This window comes from Hetaerina americana, unplaced genomic scaffold, assembly GCF_022747635.1.
Source record: "Hetaerina americana unplaced genomic scaffold, ioHetAmer1.1.p SCAF_10, whole genome shotgun sequence".
Taxonomy (NCBI): domain Eukaryota; kingdom Metazoa; phylum Arthropoda; class Insecta; order Odonata; family Calopterygidae; genus Hetaerina; species Hetaerina americana.
Genome location: NW_027286070.1, coordinates 43,664,711 through 43,677,376, shown reverse-complemented (window position 1 = coordinate 43,677,376; position 12,666 = coordinate 43,664,711). Strand labels below are relative to the sequence as shown.

General features: G+C 33.4%; 1 protein-coding gene across 2 annotated transcripts in view; it reads left to right on the top strand.

Annotated features, from left to right (window-relative positions):
- Nucleotides 1-12,353, top strand: part of LOC139700082 (uncharacterized) — a 92,792-nt gene extending 80,439 nt beyond the window's left edge. For both annotated transcript variants that reach the window (XM_071598582.1, XM_071598581.1), the window contains exons 9-13: nucleotides 966-1,114; nucleotides 5,577-5,875; nucleotides 6,605-6,803; nucleotides 9,143-9,289; nucleotides 10,829-12,353. In XM_071598582.1, the coding sequence (XP_071454683.1) occupies nucleotides 966-1,114; nucleotides 5,577-5,875; nucleotides 6,605-6,803; nucleotides 9,143-9,289; nucleotides 10,829-10,965 (931 nt within the window). In that variant the 3' untranslated portion in view covers nucleotides 10,966-12,353. The remainder of the gene's footprint in view (nucleotides 1-965; nucleotides 1,115-5,576; nucleotides 5,876-6,604; nucleotides 6,804-9,142; nucleotides 9,290-10,828) is intronic.
- Nucleotides 12,354-12,666: the final 313 nt, after the last annotated feature.

The window sequence follows — 12,666 nt, the reverse complement described above, 5'->3', positions numbered from 1 at the left end:
AACTTTTATCTGTCATGGCCATTTCACATAATATATTTATAGCAAAGTACTTCCATGTAATATATCCACCTTCTAAATTTACTTTTAGTTCCATTAATAAAAACCCCATCTTAATATTTATTGTTGGTATCCTTTTTCTTCTTGTTGCTTCTGTCAATTCTTACTTCTACTAATATTGTTTATGTTATATGTACATACATATGTATATGTTTTACTTTTTTTGAAGAAATATGTTCTGTAAATGCTACTTTCATAAGCAATTTTGCTGTAGCAAATAGTTAACAGGACTGCTGACAATCATTTAATTAGATGCTGCCATTGGCAGCTAACCCTATACAAATTATACTTTCAAAAAAATTTTGCTCCTGCCTTTTAGCATTATGAGTATCTGTTGACTACCTAAAATATTTCGCATTAGACACAACACCCTTAGAAATAAAGAGATGACCATTGTTAACATATGCCAGTAATATGGATTTAATTATGCAAATTTCATCATCACTAGTCAATTAGTTTGTCTCTTAGAGACATTTTGTTTCCTTATTGAAGATATTTTGGGTAATATGGTGATTTCCTCTTGACTTTCTCAGTGTAGGAGCAGTAAGAAGTCCAAAATATTGATCCTGTAAAATTCACAATGCATTCTCAATGAGGAGCTCTCAAATATAATTGTTCAAATACTTAAGCCACAATGGTATTGGAAGTTTCAAATGAAAATGTTTCAGGCATGGAAACCTAAATATTTTGTATTTTTTGGGGTTTTTCTGTACACCTAATGACCTTCCTAAACCTACCTCTTTATATTTTTAGTCATTTTTATTATAATCTATTTGCACGAATCTAACATGCTCAGTCTAAATATAAATGAATGATTTCATGTGAGTTGTATATTCTTGGGAGAAGTTTCTTTTGTAATAGATTTGATCTAATTTCAAACTTTTTGTTCCCTCTATAAAATTGTAAAGCAATCCTTATGGAGATGGCAACCAGGGTGACTACAATTCATACACCAATGCAGACAGCAAAAACTATATTGGAAGCAATGAGAATTACTTCAGCACCCCATACAGGCAGCCTGTTCAACCAAATTGGCCTTTATTGCATCAAAAAATAGGTGAGAATCTGTGTTATAAGGTGTTATTTAGGTGATTATAAAATAAGGTTTTATTAGCATAGGGATTATTGGTTTTAGGGGTGTATGAGAAAGGAAAAAATAAAAATGTATGTAAATACTATGAAAATTTTTGTTTGGACTATTTTTTCCATAACCTATTTTTATTGCATTTATGTAACACTTATGATTGCTTATGTTGTTCTCGACTGACTCCTTACAGCAAACTTGTTTTGGAGTTAATTTTTTGTTTGGGATTATATTTTTTTCCTTTTAGTCTTATATCACAATTGCATTCCAAAAATGCACCTGAAATAATTTGTCTTTGTGTCTTACCTTATCCAGTAGATATTGATTTTTACTGTCCCAATTTAAAAAATGAGAGGGATAAACCTGGAGTCCATCTTTGCATTTTCATTTTTGTCCTTTTTTAAAAATAATTTTCCTGAGAAGCACAATGAAATTAAGTATACTGTTCTTGTGAGAATTTTTAACACAGCAAATTTCCAAAACAGTAAGGTGAATCATACTTTGTTTTTTTTTAATTTAGTTTTGATTTTTTTGAATTGCTTGGGAAAATATAAATTCAAGTTTCATAGTTAAGAGGAGATTGGGAGACTTTTTATGTGGAATAGTTTTGTTTTGATATTTTGGTTGTGCAATTTTTTTCTTTGATAATGGTGAATATACCTGTATATTTATCTTTAAGTCATTCATTATTTTTATCATATGGGGTGTTCTAAAAGTGTTGACGAATATCATGATGTGAGGCAATTTCAGACTTTTTTTAAATATGTAATCATTACTTATGCACCGTCATATTTGCCAATAATCATGACAGTTATGTCATCCATGAAAGTTAAATATCTCCAAACGTTTCAAAACAACATGAAAAAATAAGTGCAATTACTTTATTTTGAACTTCAAAAAATATTCAATAACATCATCTAAACATGCCTCACACAGTGAGATGAATTCTGATGTACGTAATATATTTGTTTTAGTTCCGAGTAGTCACTTTCATGGCGATGGGAACAGATATTTATGTGAATGTTCTTTTATGAAGAGTAATCATTTAATTAGATTGACATTAAGTTAAAACATGGCAAAATGCTTTTAATGTTTCTGTTTTATTTTGGTGAACCATTGAAGTGGAAAAGGAAGTCGAAAAATATTGTCAGTGCATTGATAGATGTGAACTGTAATTCAGTAATTTAGCATTATAGTTTTAGAGATGACAAAGTTAGAATAAATGTGTGTTATTCTTAAATACCAAATAAATTTCGTCCAGAGTTAATATTTCTTTTAGTTTAACCTTTAAATTAGACTATGTACTCATCAGCAACATCAGGAAACATGAAATAAATCTCTTTGACCATAGTTTTTTTTTACAAAGGCACTGTAAATGGAACCTATTTTTATTACAAACTTTTATAATTTTTCCCACAAAGAGCCTGTCATATTTATTGGCCTCAAACTTTAATAAAAATAATGAATTTTCTAAGAGAGAGCCAGGAATTTTGAAATTACTCTCATCATTAGCATTGTTATTTTGTAGTTTCGTATTTTTTCTCCTCATCAAATGAATTTTACACTGAAGAAACATCTACCAATTCCTTCAACAAAAGATTGATTTGCACATCCAGCACTACACTTGTCCCCGAATTAAGAATGCTTATTCAATTAGAGGTGGGATTCTAAGTAGAATTAGTCATTTGCCCCAAAGAGGAGATGCAAAACTAAGAGATTTCTGAACAGTCAGCCATTCCACACAGTTTTTCTGTTAATCTATAATATTCAATTTTTTAATAGATATCAATGCCAATTCTCATATCTTGTAAAACCAGAGAAATGTAAGACTTTGAATTATACCAGGGTCATTTGAAAAGTTCTCGGAATGAAATGGAAGAGAAAGAAATCTGTGAAATTTTTTTATTTTTCCATGTAATCTCCCTGTACACTTATGCGCTTGGTTCAGCAATGTTCCAATGTCTTGATCCCATCTTGAAAATTAAATTCCTTCTGGCTTGCAAAATACCCATCTACTTTGGCTGTTAGTTCTTAGTTTGAAGAGAATCTCTGTCCACCGAGGAAAGTTTTGATTTGGGAGAGAGATGGTAATCTGATGGAGCCAAATCAGGTGTGGCAAAAATTGGTATCGTAGTTCATGTATTTCTGCCATGGTACAAACACCTGTGAGGGCATGCATTGTCTTGATGAAAGATGACTTTCTTCCTTACCAAACCTGGCCTTTTTTTATATCTTTTGCTGTAGTTGGTGGAGGAGGGTAGCATAGTATTATCCAGTAATTATTTGACCAGTGAGAAGATAATCTTTCAACATAATCCCTTTCACTTCGTAGGAAACTGAAGCCATCACCTTTCTGACCAAACTAATAGCCTCTGCTTCCTTTGGTGGTGGTAAATCAACATGTTTTCTTTGCTTTGACTGTTGTTTAGTCTCTGGTATATAGTAGTGGACCCAAATTTCATCTGTGTTCCCAAACTGGTACAGAAAATCTTGTTGGTTGCTCTTAAAACGAGTCGATTATTGTGAGGAAGTTTCCATTCTGATGCCTCTGTCATCCTGCATCAAGAGTCACGGCACTCATCTCCGAAATAACTTTCTCATATCCAGTTCCACTGTTAAAATGTGAAATGCATCTTCAGATGACATTCCTACAGCTTCAGCGATTTCACGTACTTTCAGTCGGCGATCCTCCATGACCATTTTATGCACTTTTGCAATAATTTATGGGGAAGTGGCACATTTTGGCCGACCACTACGCAGATCATTAGCTAAGCTGTCCCAACCAAACATAAACTCTTTTGTCCACTTGGCAGCAATTGAATATGAAGGAGCAGAGTCCTCCTGAGTGTCCTGGAAGTCTGCATGAATTTCCTTTGCTTTCATACCTTTCTTTATGAAGTATTTAATCATATATCGAATCTCAATGTTCTATCTTCACAAATCACTGCACGGGAATAACAACAAAGAGGCATCTGCACCACAGACCTCTTCCCTGAGCACTGACATGTTACGTGTATACTCTAAAAGGATTACCTATTAATATATGGGAAACTCATTGTGCTAGTTCTGATCTCTGGTGGTGATTCCGAGAACCTCTCAAACTACCCTCACATTTGACTTCAAAATCTTGGAATGATCTCTTGTTAGAAAGAATAATTCATTAGAGATTTCAAATTTTGTGTGATAGTGCATTTATTTGAAGGCCTATAATGGCAATTGGGCTAACACCCGGCAGGACATAATTTCTGAGGTTACCTGTTGAATGAATCAAATTGGGAAATCGTAAGTTATCTGAAAATTTTAAATTGGTAAATATTAATAATGAAATATGATAGATTCAAGGAAGTAACTCAAATCGTATGCACCCTTTCGTGCTTTTTACCTTCCTGCCAGATAAAGCAGTTCGAAAGGAGTACTTGTTGATTTTTAGGCAAAAAATTGTTGATCATATTAATTTGACTGTACAAATAGTTTTATGATTCATTGTTTTCAAGTCAATTTATGATAAACGTCAGGTTTTCTATTATGTAGATATACCTTTAGTGTGCTGACTATTTAAAGTACTTCCATAGAGCAAGAAATAAAAATATTCATAGAACTGCATATAAAATGTGCCCTAATAGTGAAGCTCTTTGTATTACAGAATACTGTCAGTTTAGTGCATTTTCAGATTTGTTTGTCTAATGGCTATTAATAATGAAAAAGGAAAACCTGGCATATTATAAAGTAATAATAATGGCTTTATCATATAATCAGACTAATAATTTTGAAGTGAAATTAGATGAACAAGAGCAATGAATACACCATAAGACTGACTATGGCATTATGCTATTGTTTTGAGACATTTTCTTGATTTCTGTCATTTTTTATAGCATAATTCTTGTAAATTGTGGTGTCTGTGGTGATAATGCTTGAAAATGTGATTAATATAGCAAAAAGATTTATGAGTTTTCCCCTTTGTAGACAAGGCAAAAAACTGGCAAGAAAAGTAAAATTTTGGATCTCATCAGTCACAATTCAGCCAAGGCGTTAGAAATTTCAGTCAATTTTATTCGGACCTAAAACTGTTAAAATAAGATCTCTTGCCTTGGATTTCCCATTTATTCAGATGATTTGTAAATGTGGACCTACAACCATTTCTGGTTTTGAATATGGGCCACCTTTCCAAAAAATTTTTTTTTATAAGTTTGTCATAATACAGAGCTCAACCTAATTATCAGATTTCAAACTCACTCTATATGTAGAAGTACTGCAAAATTCATGTAAGTCAGCATGAGACTGTTTAGTCAAGGGCATAGTTCTATGTATTTGTTGTACCCACTGTTTTTCCAATTAGAATTATAAACTTTTTGAGACTCAATTGTACTTTTTTTGAAAACAAACCAAGTTAATTGCTGTACTTGGACAAATGCTAATGCAATTGGTATGTCAACAGCATCCAGTGGTGACGCCAGGCAAATGAGTGAGCCCGTGAAAGACCCTAGGGAAGAAATAGCCAGGAAACATGGCACATCAGCATCGTCCATCCAGGGGCATCCCAATTCAGCCCATGGTGACTATCCCCCATCAATGCAATCAGTGAGCAGTGATGGGCATCCTGCCAGCGTCCCCATTCCACCTGATTACTTCTATGAGGACGGACCCCCAGGAGGTCACCACTCCTCCAGTTCATCATCACGCAGAGGGAGCAATTACCAGAGAATTGAGCCACCTGCCCCAGTTCACACTCCAGAGGTGAGCTAATGAGTGTGGATCCCAAATTCACTGGATCAATAAGAATGGCAGTTGTGTGGGCTGAGACCAAATGATAATCCACCCCAAAGGTTAGATAACCTGACGTTGAATATTCGACTGTCTGCATAATATTAATGTGTAATATATTATTAAATTATGCATTGTTATAATTTAATTAATAATTCAGAAACTACTTTGTTTCATGAATTTGAAAGATCCACCCAACAGCATAAGAAGTTTGTTAGCACAGCATCTTTATGCTTATGTTAATCCAGTGCTAAAATGTATAAGGTCACTCATGCTCAGTGTCTTTATGTATAAACCTTTGAAGACAGTTTAGTGATAGCGACAATGATTTTTACCTGTTTTTCTGGTATTACACATTGATAATCATGGATCTGAATTTTCACAAATCCGTCATTAATATATGCCATCTCATGAATATATCTCATTTATAACTCATGAACATTGTGTATATCCTTAACTTTATAGAGAATAATTGAAAGACTATTCTAAATAACTAAACGAATTCTATATAATGGAGGTCTCCCTTTTACGTGCATCTCTGAGATCACATCTACTGCTACCTTTGCCTGTGGAAGCAGTTCTAGCACAGTATGTAATCATTTTCTATTGGAGGCCCTTGAGAAAATCAATATTCGGCTTGTAGTGGATTATTTAGAATGCACATGCTTCATCAATACAAGTAATCTCTTTCACTTGGTACAGCAAAAATCATTTGGTGCACATCATGAAGCTCCCCCAGCACAGCACGTGAAACAAAAGAGTGAGCCTGTGCAAAAGGAGGGTGGTGATGGGGATGGAGAAGAGGAGGAGGAAACCTTGGAGAGTGTCCCTGAAGAAGTAGAGACTGATGGAAGCGAAAAGGCTCAGCATAAGAAGGGCAAAACCACATCTAAACATGATGGTGAGGTTCTTTATTCTATTTCTTTGCTTATCAGAGTCACATTTTTAAGGTGTTCATTTAGTTATCTTTACTTTTTCCAAATAGATTGCAGTTTGTAAGAGGGTAAAATGTAATATCTCAATTGTTTTCTTGTTAACTGATTAACTCTAGGAAAATTAGGCTTCTAAATGATAGTGTAAATGTAAATTAATAGTTCAGTTCATTGAAAAAATGTAATTTTCACATGAGCTGTCATCTAGTGTGAGTCATTATACATAGTTTGCAGGATTCTTATTTTTAGATGCAGGTAGTTCAGCAGCAGGTTACATCGTTTAAAAATAATCCCCATCATTGGCATTTTTGGTGGATAATATATTTTAGCCGCTTGACTGTCAACATTCTTACTATTTACCCACCAAAGTATTCTGTAAACTGGTACCTTTTCTGTAAAAGTATTCAAGTTCTGTTTTGAAATATATTTACAGCTTAGAATTAGACATGTTAGTAGAAAAGTTGACACAAGTCCCAGAATAGTGAGTAACTTCATTGAGGTCTCTGAATGAAATGCAATGGGTTTCAGAATGTAAAGCCGAAATGCTAACGAAAGAGAAAGGTGTAGTGTTTAACTGGAACAACTTTAAATTGGAAGAGAGTTTAGTGAAAAGAATGTAAGTGGATTGGAAGAAACTGTTGTTTAGGTAGTATTTCATGGTTTAAGACATACACAATACTGGAATCAGTTTATGTTTTTGGATATTTAAAAAAATGCTAATGAGAAGACTCCAAGTGAGACTTATATCGATCTGTGGCCTAATGATGTTACATACTGGTACTCACTGGTGAAATTTCAAGAAAAGAAAGATAAACTATTCCCAACTAGTACCTGAAGGGAGTGAAAATTTCCACCTTATTAGCATATTGCTATATGCATAAAAGTTCTTGCCAATAGTCATTTGTAGAATAATGGAATGCGAATCTTACAAATCCCAGGATGAAAATTTAGGGCAATTCATTTTTCAGCAATTTTTTTTAAATGCCATCGTGTCAATGTAGATATTGATTCCTTTTCAAGAAAAAATATATGCAACTGGAGTAAGTTTAGAGGTTATTTAAAACTGGTATGTCCAGGCTGAAGTTTTCTATGTGTGAATTTTGACAGTTGAATTTAAAATGTGATGTAGATCTTAAATAATACGTAGTAAAGAGAACTTCATTTTAAACTTTTTGATTGGTTCATAGCACCCTTTTGTTCGAACCTTGTTTGACTCTCTTTGAGCACTCTGAATTTATGGGATTGCTCATTACTTAGAAGTAATTGACAGTAAATATTTATTTTAGAATATCTCATAGGATTTTCTCTCTTCATGGGATTTTAACTTATCAAGAATGAAACTCTTTAAAATTACTTGAATATTATTTATTGATGACCAGCTACATTTTTGCAGAATGAGAATTAGAATTTTTACTTAGAAAAATGTGGGATCAAGTGTAAATTCATATTTATTAAAAAATGCCATATTATGATATGCTACCTTTGTTGCAATTTGAAAACTCTTTCTTGCCAGTGGCAACCACCTGGATCAAATATGTGTTGTTTATATTCCAAATCTCCAAACTTCTCTCAAAGTTTACCAACAACTGCAAGGCAGAGAAATTTTAAATTCGCAGAGGGATGGAGGTATCAGTGAGTCACTTGCACTAATGTGTTTTCAAAACTCAAGCTTAACTCCTGAATAGAGTATGTGTATTGATCAAATTTGTTGCATCTGGCTGTGCTTCAAAGGAAAAAGTCTGATCACAAATTTTGAATCATTGAATTTGAACATAAACCTGAATTTTGAACTATATACAGACCCTTAGTGTATATGAAACATTTGTAGCAGTAAGCTACTGTGCCATTTTGATTTATATCTCCTATTTCTCTTCACCAAGTAATAAAACAATTTTCACGCATCTAATGCCTCAATTTTACATGACCTTTATCTTCTTCAATAGAACCTCTCTTAGGCACACTGAACTTCTTTTAGAGTGCGTGGAATTTTCAACCATAGTTTCACCAGCAGCCATTAATGTTTGATTACTGATCAATTCGTGCATCATAATCTACCTATAAAAATCTCCATCAAGTTATTAGTTCCTTGGCTTGCCTAATGACCATCAAGCCAATAGTTAATTAATACAGACTACAGCGCGAAATAGTTATTAATATTTAAGTAATTGGAATTTTTTTTAGCAGTAAATAGAAGTTTGTATCCACAACAAATATTAGGGAATACAAACTGGGGAGGGGTTGTTGGTCTACATTTAGTTTGATCTCAATGGAATTATTCATAGTATGTAATGGATGTACTTCATTTCAGCTGTCAAGCCACCCAGTATCCAGCATCAGAACCCAGTACATATGAGCCTTAAGCATGAAAATCCACCAGCAAATGGGGAGGATAATTCCGATGTCCCTGATGGAGAATCCAGCCGGCCTAAAGGAGCAGTTCTCTCTTTGACTCTTGGTATGTCGCATAACTATTCCAGTTATTTGACTTGAAGGCACAATATATACATATGTGAATTATTCTAAATGAGAATACCTTTTATCTCTTCAAAGATCAATGGCATCATATACTTATACTATTGATTTGAATTTCTGTTAGTTCTGGCAGTTAAGCCTTCTCCTAATCCACAATGATGAATTTTCATTTGGTAAATGACTGAGTGTAATTAGAAAACTTTGTCATCAGAAATCAATCTTGCTAAGTTTGGAATGGGCATCCATCAAATTGGAATAGCAAATGCCAAAATTATGCATATGAGTTTGTGCAAAATACATTGAAATATCAATGCAGTATAATTTTGACTTTTCATTGCCCAATTTATGTAAAAGTTTGATTTTACCTAAGTTTCCAAGTGGCCCTGGTTAACATCTACTAAGTCCTCAATGCTCTTATTACATATTTTAAATTATTAAATTTGATTTCGCTGCCCAGTAGAAACATTCAATTGTTTATATGAAAGTAAAGAAAAGTGCTTGATAGAATTTAAAGAAAAACAGAAAAGTTGTTGTATTTATTAGGCCGTAGTCCAAAAACAGCACTTTTTGACCCCTTACATTGGACTATTAACAGTGATTACAATGGACACAATTACAAATACCCAAGCCGTAGGTGGAGTAAAATTCCACCCAGGCAGGAATTGAACCCGTGATCCTTGGATTGACAGATGACGACTTTACCCCACCACCACTGTGGCCGGCAGTAGGGTAACACAGGCCACGCTAAAAAACCCAGACCTTGCTTCATCATAGTTATTTTTATACTGAATCTAGAAATACTCATTTTTTACAATAGTTAATCATTATTTCATTGTTTTTTAAATGTTAGAAAAACATGTCAAGATTAAATGCACATGGTGAACATGAGAGATTTTGGAAGGAAGCCCTCGACCTTTAGAGAGAGTTACTCCATCTGTGGTTGTGACACAGTTCAGTCAGAAAAATACAGAAATTTACAGCTTAAAAAGTAGCCTAAATTCTGCGGTTAGCTGTTTGTTCTGGTAAAAAGGATGATGGTTTAAACGGCCTTTTTCTGAGCCAAAATTGGCTATGCCTTGGGTAAATTGCCACTTATGTGACCAGGGAAAATTGTTGAGCCGCATAGCTCAAATGTTAGATTATCACAATTTCCTGTTGTGGGAAATGACCAAATGTTTTAAACCAGAAGCTTGGTCTTCAGTGTAATTTTTTGCTGAATCAGAAATTTAATATGTTGTTCAAATGCTGTCATCTTGAGACTCTAACTAGCAACAGCAAGGCGATTGGAGGATCATAAAGGTGTCATCCTGTGAATACATCGACCAGTAGAATTTGTCATATTATATTTATAAAACAGAATTGATTTACTTTTTCTGAATGATATCATCATCATCTTATTTCTATTGATTATTTCTGCTGTCTCTGAAAGGGCACCTGATTAGATGTTCTCGTTCGACAATGATTTTTTCAAGCTGTACAGTGTACAATATGATTTTTTTTATGATATCTTTTGATATTTTAGGAATGGGTATCACTGCCATAATGATTGCTCTAATGGCATGGAGGATACGTGTGATCAAGAGGAGGCTCCGTAGAGGAGGTGGAAAGTCACCATATGCCCATGATGCTGATTACCTCTTAAATGGAATGTACCTTTGATTAGCTTCACTCGAACTCTTTAATTTGAATCATTGAGCAGCAGAGATGTAATATGTAGCCATGCCTTGCATGGATCATTCAGTGGATGAGATCAAATCTCAAGCTTTCTGAGTTAAATAACACTTTCTGTTGCTAGGTTGTATTTAGGAGCAAGGCATTACAAAAACTACTTGCTCTTGTGTGTGTGTGTGTGTGGTCACTGTGTGCCACAAATGTGATACGCAGTATACTGTTGGTTGTGGGATTGTAATTACAATATATGGTGTGCTAATGTTGAAATGTAAGGTGGAAATTTCTAGTCAGTTTGTTGGGAGGGGGCAAGTACAAGTATTTATTGTCGTTGTGGAAAAGAGGGCTTCACTTCATTAGAAAATGCTAATGGGAACTTCAGTGATGAATCACCAACAAAATAATCATGCCATCATCTTTTGAATGTCAGATAATATTCTGAGAATACATTTATTCAAATATGCTAAGGTGTTGTTTTGTGGGGGGAAAAATCAAAAGGCAATGAGAGTCATCAAATGAAATTATTGTCATTCTTATGGAAGCACGTTAGAAAGTGTTAGTGCATTGAAGTAAAGATAAGTAAAAATTCCCAAAACATAGTTAGCAAACTAGCATGTTTTGGAAGCATATTTTGAAAGCAAGTAACATGCTGTAAATCACTGCCTTCAATTAATGGAGGATAGAAAATATAAAATGGTCGAAATGTATGTAAACAAAAGCATAAGCAAAAAATGAACACCGAAATCTCCTGTCAAATCCTGGAGACAATACTATTTGTTCTCTGTGAAGTTCTTTCTGTGCGTATTAGTGTTTGCAATTACATGATATTTGGCCTGTTAGTAACTTAATGAAGTTAATAATTTTAACATTAAGTTTACTGCTTTTTAAAAAAATTTATTAGTTATTGATATAAATTATAAGAATGATTTTTATTTATTGGGAAAAAATTGCCAAATAGTGATGATGTTAATCTTGAAATAATCACAAAAAGCTTCTGTATCAGGATATCGTCTTCATTTCAGGCATTTTACTGTGATAATTTTCTCTTGATAGTCATTGGAAAAGATTAGGTTAACAGAGCACCATATTCAAAAGTTTTCCTGGTGTAATATTATTTTGATGTTTTTATTTTTGGGGAGAATAATTTCAGTTTTGATCTCAGTTAATTTACCTGAACTGTTACTTTAAAACCCAATTTTTGGAACTTTTTTTCTGGCATACAATAATTTAACATGTTATTTGCTGTCTAGTACATAATATACATTCCAGCTGTTGTAAAAAGCATTTTTATGCGACAAGCATATGTTATTGAAGGTAAAGTTTTTCATCAGAATGTTTGCAAATATTGTTTATGATTAAAAATAAATGACTATAAGATATTTTAAGTATTTTATCTGTATTTCATATATTTGATGACAAAAAAGTAGAAATTGCATGTTATTACATTTACTTCCTGTATTGAACATAGATATCAGTAGTAGAGGAGTCAATATGTATTGTTTAACTCAATGCCTTCTCAGTATATTGCTGAGTGCATATACCTCTTTAAATCAATCAAGTTCCAGTTCATTATGTAATGATTTAGATATTTATGTTTAGCAAAAAATTAAAAAGAATAAGCTTTTTCCTTCTTGCATATTTCCCTTGTTCTGTTTTGGTAGTGGATAGCTGGAAAAAGTTTTAAGATCTGTG